The following is a 14,466-nucleotide window of genomic DNA, read 5'->3' on the forward strand; positions in this document are numbered from 1 at the left end:
ATAGAGAAATGAGGGAGTAGAAAGAGGAGAACACCAAACAGGGGCACTAAAAGTGAACCACAGGTATTAAGAGAGAACTGGGAACAGTCAGCTGATGCATTGGCCTCAAACCCAGGGACTGTGTGTAAGGTTAACCTAGAAATATTGCCTCATGGGGCTTTACCAAGTCATGCTTAGAAGAGCTGAAAATTCTTTTTCTATTTCTTTTTATACCCTTCAGACTTATGGCAGGGGATGACATACCCACCTGACCATAGGAAATGTCTTGAAAGACTGTGTATTAGCCACCATGATTATTATAATGCTCTTAGAAGAGATGTAATTTTGATGCGCTTTTCCTGTGCTGAGTCAATATTTGTGTATTTCTGGGATATTTTTAGGGGAAAATATAATGCATTTATTTGTAGTATTTGTTCTTTTTCAGATTTCATAGATTGGAAAGGAAGGTAGTGCTTATTTTTTGGTTAGTGATCAAGCTGATGGAATTTAATTGTAAAAGTATAGACCAGACTTCTCACCTTACGACTTCGTAAGGTAGCGTGAATGATAACTTTTGACTTACCTGGGGGGCTTTTTTGTTTGTTTCTTCCCTGAGTGAATTCACCTCTAGCTTTCACTTCTGTTTTTGCTGAGGGTTCCTTACTGCCTAAGACCCCAAGTCACACCATGTCTGAAGTTCTGTGCCGCTGGATAATCCATGGTACAACTCCACACTGGGACAGGGACTGTGGCTGGCGTCTGCCTTACTGGATAGGAATCTGCTTGAAACACTATGAGAGAATATAATCAGATTATAATTATTTCTCAGCTATGCCATTTGTCTAATTATATGTAAGTTTAAAACTATAATTTTGGCAACTTTATATAAATACTGTCAAAGCACTCTGTTTTGTTCTTTGTGCCAGCCAAGATACCAGAACTAGAATAGATATTTTCACTTTGTTTTGCTTGGGTTTTGTATGCTGTTCTGGAAGTGTGAATGCACACATGCTGTGTGTATTTTCTGCTGTTAGAGATGAAGGCGCCCTGGTGACCTTTGTTCTCTCTCTAATGAAGTATGAAGTCTGGGTATCAACAACAATAAAAATTGTTGTCAGATGAAGAGTAAATCTAGTGTTTTGTTTCAGTCGCCACTTGTACTTTTCTCCATAGGCACTAACTTTTGACTGATACTTGCTTCTTTTCTAGGCAAATCTTACTCAACTACTGAGTGAGGCTCAAGATCGAAATAAGCATCTTGGAGAAGAGATTAGGGAGCTTCAGCAGAGACTGGGAGAAGTACAAGGGGACAATAAGGTATTACTAACTTACTTTATCAGTAAATAGCCTGGAATATGTAAACTGTGCTGGAGTTTTACATTTACTTCTTAGGAAAAAAGAAGAAGTAAATTAAAACAATGGGTTACAGTACTTCTAGAATATTTGGGTTACAGTAAATGCTCAAAACAGCAGAACAAAAGAAGCATGTGTAGGATACCAGTAAGTGCAGCTTATTTTATATTTTTGTATTCTGCTTTTGCTCACTTATCCTTAATTATAAATACTGCATTGTGCTTTAGTGATCTCAGGGTTGCTGTTTTTTTTTAATATATTTTGTTAGTAATATTTCCCCTTATACGCATAAGCATTTCATCTTTGTTGTGTAATATTTTTCACTGCAATGAAAATGCAAAATGTTAGTAGATGATAAAACCAGGAGAGGCGTAATTTTTCCGTTCAAAAATATGGAGCAGGTGATCACCAATATATATAGTTATCTTTGTATTAAGCCCTCATCCTGTTCCCCTTACATAAACAATTTATTTTATTGCTAAATTTAGCAAGTTATGTGGAACATTGCTCAAAATCTGCCATTTGGTATTAATCAAACTCCTGTTGTCTCTGTTAATTGAAATATTTAAACTCAAGCCAAATGTGTGTAACATTCACAGCTGGAGCGTATGCAAAAGTACATTCAGAGATCAAACTAGTGAGAGGGTGAATTTGAGACCAGTTGAGGTGGTTCACAAAGTAAAAAATGAGACAAACATTGAGCAGTAACTTTTCCTCCCTGAACTACTGTTTTAATGTTAAGGGATTTAAAAATGTGAATAGAAATAGTTTTATTTTCCTTGTTCAGGTGGGTTTTTTCTTTTCATTTTATTTCAAACATAAGCATGTTGTGATAATGCAGTGTTACTCATTGTTTGTCACAAAGGTCTTCCCTGGAAGGGTGGAGGGAGTTGGTGAAATGGTCATATGAGACCTGAATTTGTAGTATGCATAGCATTTTGTGTAACTCCCTCAAGTCTTCAGAGACCAGCTTCCCTAGGGCTCTTTTTATTTATATATTATTGTTTGAACTATACTACAGCGTAGAAGGCAGCGCCTTGCAGTTCTCAGGTATGAATGTTACACTATACAGCCTTTCCCAAACCAGTCCTGAACAAGTAACAAGGATTTGTTAATCCAAACAGAACACAAAGGTAGTACAATTAAAGCATATTTAAATATTGAGGTTATGCACCTGTTCTAATTCTTTATAACATCATCATCTTGGTTAACACAGAGCCTGCTGCTTTGTGATCAAAATGGCATTGTTTAGACCTGCCTTTGCAAGGTAACTTGGTACTAGCTGGTTGTCTTTGTAATATCTGTATTCTTGGCATGAATTTAAATTCGTGACTCTCATAAAGAAAGGAAGAATATAAAAAGAGTCATTCCACCCACCATGCCCCTGTCCAGAAGGTGCAAAATACTGCATCACTAAATAAAGAGGGGGAGGAATGGATTGCATCAGAGACGGATTAATTTAGACTAGGATTTTCATTTTTGGAACACACTTTTCACTTTTCTAGTAAAGGAGAAATAGAGCTTATTTTAGAGTCAGGTTGCTGGTTTTTGAAGTGCCTAAAAAAGCATTGCCATCTCTCTGAGGGATTTAACACTTTCCTCCTGTGTCAGATTTTTCTGCCTTGTAGCTTGGGTGATAAAATTCTACACTTGTTCCCGAAGCCATTCTGTTCTGCTCATCAGTTCTCCTGTACTGGCAGCTGGGTTACTTCAGGCGCTGAAGTCCAGATAATGCATGGGATATATAAAAACAAAACAAAGAACTATAATAATTTGCTTGTTCTTACATTTTTTCCCCTGCATTCTTCCCTTTGCTTTTTCCAAAGTGAGGGAGGGCATCTTGCCCAGCTGGTCTACGTCAACCTTACTTCTGGCAAGAGATGAACAAACAGCTGCTTTTGCAGCAAGTGAAGCTGCTTATGGATGAACAATTCTGCCTATGTCTGAGCAGGGGTGACTCATACAGGCTTTGTCACTGAATGGCAAGAGCTTTGTAGGACTAAAAAAGAAAAAAATACTCTTTAAATATCACACATTAGCTCTATTGATAATAAAATGTTTTGAAGGCTTGACTTGTTTAAGCTTTATGCTTTAATGTTTGCTACTAGTAGGGTACAGTCACTTGGATTAGCAAGAAGACCTTAAACTGCCGATAGTTTATGTGTTTTTGAAATCATGTTAAGTACGTCATCAGTTAGGCAATGACAAATTGCTTGCATTTGGCTTAAATGGACTAATTTTTTCATTTAGTTTCAACTAGAGTCAAATAGGCAGAAATAAAACTTATCCAGGAAGTCTCTGGAAGGATTTGTTGCTGCAGTTTCAGGAATACAGCAGTAGTTAGACTGCAGCACTCCAGCAACAGATATGTAAGACTATTTATTTGTATGATTGATCACAATCTCTTATCAGCTCTGACACATGAAAGCTATTCTATGTTTATGATACAGTTATTTGTAAATCCTGTCTTTCCTAACATTCTGGCAGCAATGCTTGGAGAACAATTACTGAAACTTAGAGGAGGATAGTTATGAAATCTCTTTCTTTCTCATAAAGGGCAGAAAATGGAAGGCACAAAAGAAACTGGAGGCTTCTGGAAGACTAGGTGACTCGGTTGCCTTCACTTGTATTCCTACCCATGGAAAGAAGTTATTTTGTAAGCTGTCGAGGGCAGTGCTAAGTGAGAGGAAGATGCATGGAAAACGATAGCTGCTGTATTACTGACAGTTCTTTCTTATAAGGCAGCAACAGTGCAAAATGTTAAATGTGGTGCATATGTTTGGGCAGAACTGGGGCTTAATGTTGCAAATTTGCATAGTTGTGGTCAACCCCTTAGGATTTTGTAGGCAATGTGGTGAAGATAATTGCTGTCAGCAACTGTGGCTAAACACGATGGTTTCTGCCTTCCACGAAGAATTTACTCTTTGTGTTTGTTTCCCTTTTTCTTCTGCATGTTTTGTTGATAACCGAGAACAAAAAACTTTGGCACGGGCATTGTCTTTTGACTCCTAGCCTGCACACCAGCTATCACAGCGATGCCTGTCTGGGGCATTGTGTTACTGCTACAGAGCTGCTACTTCATGGATAATTATTTTAGCTGACACTGATTAAGAGAAAGGTGTAATATTTAAGTAATACAGACTGATGGCTTGAAGCACCGATTGGTTTGGTTAACAATACGTTGGTTCTTGACAAACAGGAGCTGCCTCTGGTAAGGTGCCATTAATTTAAATCCACTCTGCCATGAACACTGTTTACAGCTTCCTGAGGGGTAGTGTTAACCTATTCCGTGGCTGCAAAATGAAGTTGACTGGTTCTTTCATCAGTGATTTTTGAATGATAGAAATAAAAATACAGCAGCCAGAGGGCAGGTGTATAAAATTTATGATAAAACACTAAAATATGAAATAAACCCTTCACCCTCTGGCATAACACTTAGTGTCTCTTTGGGTCACAGCGTTTTAAGGGGAGAATTTTATAGCAGGTGGTGCTGCCTCATGAGACATTCGCAACGCAGAATTAGAGGACTTGGCCTGTTCTGCCCTGTCAACTCTCTGATTGGCCAACTGTCTGGAAGAAGCACTCTCTCGTTTTATGGATTGGTATTTTACTTTGTCTTATGCACGGTTATAGTGCTTCTTTTACTGACCAAATTTGTGTTTCTGAAGCATTCGTTTTGTAAGACTTCATACTTTTTTTTTTCCCCTCAAAGTTCTTAGTAAATAGAGTTTTCCTTTTATTGGCAGACTGTTTGACCTTGCAAGTAATAATTGCTTGCGGATATAATTGCACCTGATGCACACCCTCTCCCGGGCTGGAGGAGGGTTAGTCTTCGTGCATGAGTCACAGCTCTGATACAGTTCCCAGCCTGGTGCTTGGCATTACAGAGTTCTGCTCTGCTGCAGGCATCGAGTGCCTTGGTAAACTGTGATTTTTTTCCTCTTCCTGTTTCCAGTTTTTCTGAGCAAGGTTGAGCCCTTAAAATGTTACTACATTTGTTTCCAACTACCTTTGTCGCTGATAATCTCGGAGAAAGATTATAGGAATTTAATTAATCTAACTGAATTAAATCACATTACCATGCCTTTTGCTTATCAGCCTTTTAGCATTTAAAAAAATAATCCCATAGCTATAAAATCATTCCAGAATTTGCTAGCAGCCTTTTTGAGTTAATAGTTCGCTATTTGTTTTGATAAAAAATTAATAGGAATTGTATCTTCTAGGATCCATTCAGCCTTCCTGACTGAGCTGTAGCTTCTCTGCGGGGAGAGGGAAATGCAGTTTGCCAAAAGGAGTTAAGTGGGGGTGCACTGCTTCCCCTGAGCAAGTGAACTGCTTATCAGATCAAGTGGTACTGGCTTCACTGAGCTGCACTGAACTGGAGCTGAAATAAGCGGGGAGGATGATTTTGGTAGTCTGTCTTGCATCAGCAGGATTTTAATTGGCACATTGCAGCTATAGTGACTGGCATCCCATAAATACCAAAGATAGATTTTAATGTACAATCTTCTACTTCAGAAGATTCATTTTTTTCTAACTCTGCAGTATAATGATGTACATTAATTCCTGGGTGCAGTCGAATATGGGGAAAGTCAGGCTGGTTATCATGGCGAGTTGCTCTAGTCTCTGTGGAGCTCCTACAAGTTAGGCCACGGGGAGGCAACACTTTTGCCTAGTTGTACACAGTATAAATAACTGAAAATGTGGAGTGCCTTACAGACTGTTATTGTAATGCTCCACAATTCTTGAAAGGTAGTTGGTGTCTGCCTCAGATATTTCATGCAAATGTATTAATTCAAGTCAGGTTTTCAGCAGGCACAAAGCTGATGAGTTCATTAGATGTTTGCACATCTGGGCCAACACATTTGTGTTGGCCCATTTTTTTGTTTGTTTTTAGCATGAATTAACTTTTGTGAGTAATCAAAAACCACGCAAACAAATTATATAAACAGGTAAGCAGGTGTTAATACAAATTGCACTGGTATAGCGCAGGGATTTTAAGTGCTATAGGTAAAGTGAAGCTGGGCAAGCTAGCTTGTGTCTTTTTTCCTTAACTGCTTGTTTTCTGCTGCAGATAATTTTAAGATCTGCTTGTAGAATCATAGAATCATTTAGGTTGAAAGAGACTTCTGAGATCATCTGACCCGGCCTTTAACCTATCACTGCCAAGTCCGCCATTAAACCATGCCACTAAGCACTACATCTACATGTGTTTTGAAGACCTCTAGGGATGGTGGCCCCACTACCTCCCTGGACAGCCTGTTCCAATACTTCACAACACTCTCAGTGATTTTTTTTTTTTCCTAATAACAATCCTAAACCTCCCCTAGCACAACTTAAGGCCATTTCCTCCTGTCTTATCACTTAGTGCCTGGGAGAAGAGACCGATCCCCACCTTGCTATAGCCTCCTTTTAGGTTTTATGAAATTTGTGAAAATGGCTTTCTGAGAATTGTCTCCTTTGTTTGACCAGAATTTGTTCTGTCACTTCTAAAAAATATTGACCGCATTTTCATGTTTACATGGTCTTTCATCATTTGTATGCTCTGGTGACTGTTGTTGCAGGGCCTAATGCAGCTCATGTTATGTTTGAGTGTTTGTCTGGAATTTTTCACTGAGACAAGGATGGAGCCCTCGGCTCAGAAAATTCCCTCTGGTTTAAATACCAGCTGTTTGCCCTGTAAGAGATGAAATCTGACAGCCTTACTTTCTAACACAGGTGTACTCTGATAATACAGCCCGTGTTCTCTTGCTAATGGAATCTGTCTTTGTAATTACAGCTCCTTCGAATGACAATAGCAAAGCAAAGACTTGGAGATGATGAAGTTGGGGCTCGCCACTTTGCAGCACATGAACGTGAGGATCTTGTTCAACAGTTGGAGAAGGCTCGAGAACAAGTAATAACGAAATGGGCACATCCTGTCGTGTTTTACAGAGCTTGTGTAATAGCAAGTAAATGACAGCTGCTTTTGTGTTTTGAGAGCTGGTAGCTGATTAGCACTGCACATAGTGGTGAAGGTGGTGGGATTTTTTACTGGTACTGTTCTTATTGAGCACTAATTTAAGCATGCATGCATGGTAATTACCGAATTTACTGATCTCAGGAATTCCTTCTCAAGATTATCGATGATCCTCTTCTTGTAGTGTACAGCAACAACTTGTGAGAACAGTATTGTCGATGAAAGAGACTTAGTGTAAGCTGTTGTGCATAGTATTCAACACAGTATGTCGTGGGCGATGAATCAAATTCAATCAAACTCCTCTGAATCAAGTTTTCAGTAGGAGATTTAAGGTTGTTTGCTCTTCCTCCTACGTCTTAGCCATTCATTCCTCCCTTTGGAAAAAATCTTGAATAAGACCTCTCTTCTTCCTACCTCAGGTCTGCATTAATATTATGTACCATGCACTATCCAGCCCACCTTTCCCTAATACTGATTCATAGCTTTCTGAGTCGGTTTTAGGGTTTATGTTTTCTGTTGATTCATGCTCATTCCTACCAATGACACCCTCAACGAGCCATTCTGTGATCCAGGAGAAGGTGCAAATTTCTTATTCTCAGTTTTTACTCCAAATGCAATACTCCTCTAGTTTACCAGAAGGACTGTTGCCTGCACTTGCTCTTTTCCCAATTTGAGTCTCCCTGTGACCTCTGTTCCCAAGTTCTCTGTCTGTCCAGCACGTGGCTTTGTCACCTGTTTTTCTGGTGTCTTTCTCTGGCTTATCAGAGTTTTTTGAGCTGCACATGGAGACTTCTCAGCTCTTTGCAGGCTTTATTCAACATTCAGTGTTTCCTCTCCTTGGAAGTTTGAAGCTCTTTGTCCCGGAGTATTTTCTATACTGGGCTCTTTCACCCTTTTGTTTAATACCAAAGCTCACTCTGCCAATTCCATGCTGGCTTATTTTGTACTTTTCTCAGTTCCTTTTCTTACTCTGTGGAGCTTTATTGCTGAAAATTCTGTAATTAGTACAAATGCCCCATACTGTTTTTTCTGTATTTTTTCCTGTAAAAAATTACAGATTTTTTTTTATTATTTCATCCTCCAAATTTGCAAAATTCTAATTTTGTTTAGTTTAACCTTGGAGTCCTGGAAATTGTGTCCAAAAACAAGCTTAATGTGTTCTTAGCAAAGTTAGTGTATGAATTAAGGTTTATTTTGCTGTTAGGTTTTAGTCATTTTGTAGAAATTTTGTAAAACAAGTCTAATTGCTAAAGTTATTTAAATTCAAATTAACAAAATAATACTGGAATAGGGTAAAAATACTGGGGATTATAATGTGGGGAAAGACTTTTGACTGTCCAAAATCAATCCTGTACACACACACAGTGCTTGTTGCTGTTTTCAGTTTGTGCGCTATGCAATTTTTTATAGACTTCAAAACAGTGATACAGTTCCTTTCTTTTCAGATCGAGACTCTGAGACATGATCTTCAAGCTGCACTGGATGAGTTACAGGATGTTAAAGAAGAACGCTCTTTTTACCAAGATAAGTCTGATAGACTAAACCAAGAACTTAATCATGTCTTAGGAGGACATGAGAATCGTATCATCGACATAGATGCTCTGTGCATGGAGAACAGGTGAGCGCATGACAAAGCTCACTGAGTCACAACAAAACCGTAACAAAAATACGTCCTAGAATTATAGCTAAGAGATTTCGGTTATTTGTTTTGTATATTTTGTTTCTGCTCTAGCCAACCATCAAAGAATATTGAGAAAGTCAAGCTGCAGGAAATTACTAATGTTTTATTTGGCTACAGAGATGTAAGTGATATTCCCAAATATTGCTAAATGTGGAAAAGGAAGAGAAGTGCAGGCCTTCTCATCCCCATCATTGTATGGGACCAAAACCAAGAATTTTAAAAATCAGTGTTTTAAGAACTTCCTAGTGAGCTGTAATGGGCTAAGCCTGAATTGTAAACATGGATTTCAAGTACTCGTAGTTAACAATTTTGGACATCTCACCACAGGGAGAGGTTGTCAACAGGGAACGATTTCCCAACAGCGCTTTGCTTATGAACTTACTCATGTAGATATTCTTGTCTCTGCTGTGGAAAAAAAAAAAGTGTTTTATGGTCTCTGCTAAGGGCAACAGAGAAGAGTTGCTGGCAGAGCTATGGCAGGTACCTCCCTTAATGTCAACAAGTACGTTAAAGTGACATAGAGCTTGTAAGACACTTTCCCTTTACAGAGACTTACACTTCAGGTAGGAAAGTGTAATACCAAAGGCGTTACTTCCTCCCAGCATTTCCAGTGTTTTGTTTTGTTTTGTATGGCCTACCAAGTTCTGTATCAATTTAAGCCCCCCTGCTCCTGATGTCAGTGTCAATTTTTGTCTTTCTTTTAAATTGTTACTAACCCTAATGCAGCTGCAATAGCACTACAAAAGAGGATATTATATAAACCCTTTATACCCCAAAAATATATTTCATAGCTGTCTAACCCAAGTGCATAGACTTTGTAAGGAAGAATAGTATTGTTTTAGCTACTGTAAACCATTTTCCATCTATGCTTTGTGATTGCTAATGAGAAGTGCCATGTGAGTGAGTGATAACTGCAATGCAAAAGCTCTGCATTGTTGACTCTTGTGTTGACATATATACAAATCTTAAGTGTCCATCTTACAAGCTTTCAGGCACAGAGGACCCCAAAATCCTGAGAAACAATATGGTTGTGCAAGATTCTTGAAAAATGTAACAGAAGGGCACCCTACTTTTCTGATACAATTTGTTTCCCTACTTAAATTTTGATGGGGTCAAGAGCAGTTAAGATTTTGTTATTTTATCCCTCTGAAAACTGTAGAGGGAAAAGAGTTCTCAGTAATTCAAAGAGAGGACATTCCACATAGTAAAGAGGAGCACTTGAGGCAATACTGAATCTAACATGATGTAAAAGATGACTTTTTTTTTTCAGGTATCTTCAAGAGAGATTAAAGCAACTTCAAGAGGAAGTCAACCTTCTTAAGTCTAATATTACTAAATATAAGGTAAAATCCTCTCAGTGAATCTGTCATCTAAACTGTGCTTTGTTGTTCATGGAGGTTATTGTTCATTCTTGGGTTTATATGCATTAAAAGAACAAAATTATGCTTTCAAAGAAAAATCACTTTTAACATTTTGACAATATTAGCATGTATACATATTACATGCTCGGTAATCTTGTAGGCTTTTCAGCTGATGTAGAACGACATGTTAACTATTAGGGGCACTCGGAAAAGTGAAGCAATTTTTATTTTATTTTATTTTTAGGTTCTGTGGCTGGTAGGTAAAAAGTAGCAAGTCACACAGTGTGTGGGAAATGGCTGCAGCTGCATTCCTGTCACAAGCAGTTCTTGCCTCCCTGTTCCCTAATGGTACCACTGTTTGTTCCCAATGAGTGCTAAGTCTTCATGGTTCCTTCGTTCCTGGGTTAAGCTCTATATTGTTTTGCAGTAACCCTTCAGGACTGAACCTCAAGGGCAAAATATTCTTGCTCTTTCGTGAAGTCAAGCACTTTTATTCTCTTCTGCATGTGATTTTGCAGAGTGGGAGGAGAGGACTGCTTGTCAGGGCATGGGAATGGTTGTCTTAGGACCATCAGTAGGACTGCTTAACCATTTAGGTCACTGTGAAGCAGTCGTAGCACTAATTGCTTTTTGCGTGTGATGAAAAATTCTGAAAGTATTGCCAAGTTCATTTCAGTGTCTGTACACGTTTATGACATGGTATCTCAGAGTTTAAGTTAGTTCATGGGTGAGAACTGAACATCTTGGTGGTCTCAGGGGTTTCACATAACTGTAGTTGTTTTGCAAGAGCTGGACTTTTGTAGAAGGATCATTCTGCTGTTAAGTCCTGAAAGTCAGTATTTCCTCCTGAAAGGACTTCTAGAAGTTCTGATAGGAGGAGTTTGAGTTTTCCGTTTGAACCCTATCTAGAGAAATGCTGGGGAAGGTCTGCTTTTGTTCCCGACTGATACTGTCTACAGAATACTGCAGCGTCTTCACTGGCACTCATCAGTTTATTCAAAAATAGACAGGTCTTAAAAATGCATGGGGTTAGGGTAAGGGGTTGGAGAGACTACAATAAAGCGATTGCAATGAGGCAGAATGAGTCTTTTAACACTGCAAAAACTGTTTGTGCTGTGATATTCCAGGAAGGTCACACTTCCATAGGATACTACCCCATAGGATACTATCAGTGTAGCGTCAGGCCCTGTGGGGAAGTTCTGGGAGAAAGGAGTAAAGTAGAACTTTTTGGCTGCTGTTTTTGTAAGTAAGATATTTGTTGTTTCCTCAGAATGCACTAGAGAGACGAAAAAATTCAAAGACTCACGGCAGATCCAGTAGCAGTGCTCTGACTGGAGTCCTGTCTGCAAAGCAAGGTATTACATAAACGCAGCATGGTGTTGCATGTCTCATTGAATTCCTCTGATCTTACCTCATAATTTCAGTAACACTTTCCTCACCAACAAGAACGAAATCTTTTTTTTTCTTTTGTGTTTATTATCGTGCTGTTTTTTCATCCTTTTCTCAGTTGACTTGATACAAAATTTGCCTCTTGAGTATTGCTTCTCCTTTTGTTATTCCTTTGCCATTCGTTTCCCAGTCAGCTGGATCAAATGTATTCTTTCTTAACTGTAAGCCTGTTTGCAACTTTGACCCTGACAAATCACTTCTTTATTCAGTCTCTCTCTGCTCTGCTAACAACAACAATCTCAATTCATAATCCAATGAAAAATATACAGGGGGATAGAGGAGGGGCCCTAAGTCAAATTTTCTGCTCCTTATATTCAGATGTTTTGCAAAAAATTTTCTTGTCCCATGGTTCTTTTCGGGAAGCAAAATGGCATAATCTCCCCCTCCAAACAAAAAATCAAGATTACAAAAGAAGGGAAAGCAGAATAGTAGAGAAAATTCACTGTGCCAAGCAGTGTACCACTGTACCACCCTGCTGTTGAGGTGCAGGTACATTCATACACACACACATGAGATCAGTAGTATTTGTTGTAGTAGGTTGAAAATATTTTTCGACTCCTCTTGTGTCCTTCATATACTTGTGTATGAAGAGGCAGAGCCAGATTCTAGTTACAGAAGTAACTAGTGAACTTCGTGATGTGACTGAAAGGTAAACAGGCTCTAAGCTGCAGAGGAAGTTCACGGGTGACTTTTTTCACATCAATCTTAAATAACCTGAAGGATATAAGATTTACAAAAAGTAATATAAAAACTTCCTTGTGGGCTTATATTTTAATGTAAGTGAGAGAGAAATACCCCATTTTTACCATCTGTAGGCCTCAATGGTTTAGCAGAATGAGTTTGTTTCCTCCTGAACAAAAGTCATTTTCCAAAAGCAGAATTAAATGAACAGAAAATGTGTCTGCCTATTCTTGTTCTGGCAATTGTTGTGGGATAACAGTCAGCTCAAAAAGCCACCGTTTTTCTGTCAGCTGTGTATTATATTTCTGGTCTTTTGGCATTGTTTGTTAGTTGAAAGAAAATCATATGTATTCATTTAAGTAATAATTCTTTGATGTTAAGTGAATGTTTGTGTCACATCTCTGTGCATGAGAAGCCAAAACTCATTTGTGTTTTTAACATTATAGTCCAAGAGTTGTTGTCAGAGGATCATGGATGTAGCCTTCCAGCCACGCCACAGTCCATTTCAGATCTCAAATCACTGGCCACTGCATTGTTGGAAACGATCCATGAAAAAAACATGGTCATACAACACCAAAGGCAAACGAACAAGTAGGTAGCATGACTTCTAAGTAAAATAGAACTTACCAAGCTATGGAAAAGTCATAGTTCTGGGGGAGTTTCAGGGAAATGGAAAGGAAGGTCTGTTTTCAGAGAGAATTCATTGTCATTGCTAACAGGTGGGTTCTTCAGCTTTTAGAACTGAAAGATCAGCTATGTGTTTAGAGAAAAAAATACATTTTAAAGAGATCTGCCTGCTTCTGCTACGCAAGGATTGGTTTACAGGTTGAAGATAAACCATAGGAAACCTTTTGGTTTCTAGTAATGAAGTGGCATTTCTAGCAGGTAGTCTGTAGGGAGAGCCAAAGAAAAGCAGCCAGGAGGAAGGACACCTTTGAAACGGAGAAGATATGTGATAAATCAGCTGTTAACAACAAACACTGGTGAGAATAGTAAATGATGCACCTAGGAAAGAGTCTGAAAAGTTTTAATGTGACATTTGTCACAGGCTAGTAGCCTGTGTGTCATATGGATGATAGCTGTTGCTCCTGTAGTTACTTGCCAAAAGTTTTAGGAGATAAATGCAGTTATATTGCTACTATATGATTTATTTTATTTTTTTTTTAATCTGAACTGAACTTTCAAGGAGAATTTGTTTACCCTTAGCTGTTCTCATCAGGAGAATTCTTTGTACCTTGCACAGCACCTATCATGGCAGAATATCATCGGTTTTGACACATTTTCTGACATTCTGATATTATTGTCCTCATACAGTGTATGAAAATCAGAGCTAGGAAGCGTTCCTTGATGCTGCGCTCAGGTTTTTAGTTCGTTGTTTGTTTTTTTCTTTCTGGCTTTTTTTGGTTGTTTGGAGGGGTTGTTTGCAACACTGAGTCACTACTGGTAATCAGAGGTTATTCAGGCTTTTCAAAAGCACATCAGGACCAGATGTCAGAGACAGGCAGACATCTTTCAGGAAAGGAAGGAGTAGTACTGAAGTGAACTGTATTGCACTAGAATAGATGATTCATTTTGAAAATTCATAACTCTGATACTAGGCAGACTCCATTGCATAATTCTTAGTGATGTGGCAACAGAAGTGGAGGAGCAGTTTATAGCTGCTCTTAAATACTGTTGAGAAAGCAAATGCCTGATCAGCTAAAGGGAGACTAAAGCAGTGAGAACGTAGCTCAGATCGAATTGATGGCAACTCAGTCAATTCATGCCTTTTGTATGTCATGAAGTGTAAGGGGAGTTCCTGCACTGAGCAGTGTTACTGAAGGGGCTAACACCTGCTTACCCCCTTCTTGCTGCTAGTGTAACATCAGCTGAGAAACATCTGGCAAGTAACTTTTGGTAGCTCAGGTATAATTGATCTTTGCCTTTTGCATCCTGATACTGCGTCATGACCTCGTGTAATTATTTGCATATTCTTGCCTGTAACTGTAGCAAATTTCTAATTT

At 38.7% G+C, this 14,466-nt stretch overlaps 1 protein-coding gene across 4 annotated transcripts in view; it reads left to right on the top strand.

Annotated features, from left to right (window-relative positions):
* CCDC149 (coiled-coil domain containing 149) overlaps nt 1–14,466 on the top strand; it is a 58,384-nt gene that overhangs the window by 25,081 nt on the left and 18,837 nt on the right. For all 4 annotated transcript variants that reach the window (XM_083835726.1, XM_083835727.1, XM_083835728.1 and 1 more), the window contains exons 4-9: nt 1,189–1,296; nt 7,112–7,228; nt 8,737–8,909; nt 10,243–10,315; nt 11,604–11,688; nt 12,910–13,054. In XM_083835726.1, coding sequence (XP_083691852.1) covers nt 1,189–1,296; nt 7,112–7,228; nt 8,737–8,909; nt 10,243–10,315; nt 11,604–11,688; nt 12,910–13,054 — 701 coding nt within the window. The remainder of the gene's footprint in view (nt 1–1,188; nt 1,297–7,111; nt 7,229–8,736; nt 8,910–10,242; nt 10,316–11,603; nt 11,689–12,909; nt 13,055–14,466) is intronic.

Source organism: Anser anser (genome assembly GCF_964211835.1).
Source record: "Anser anser genome assembly, chromosome: 4".
Classification (NCBI taxonomy): Eukaryota; Metazoa; Chordata; class Aves; order Anseriformes; family Anatidae; genus Anser; species Anser anser.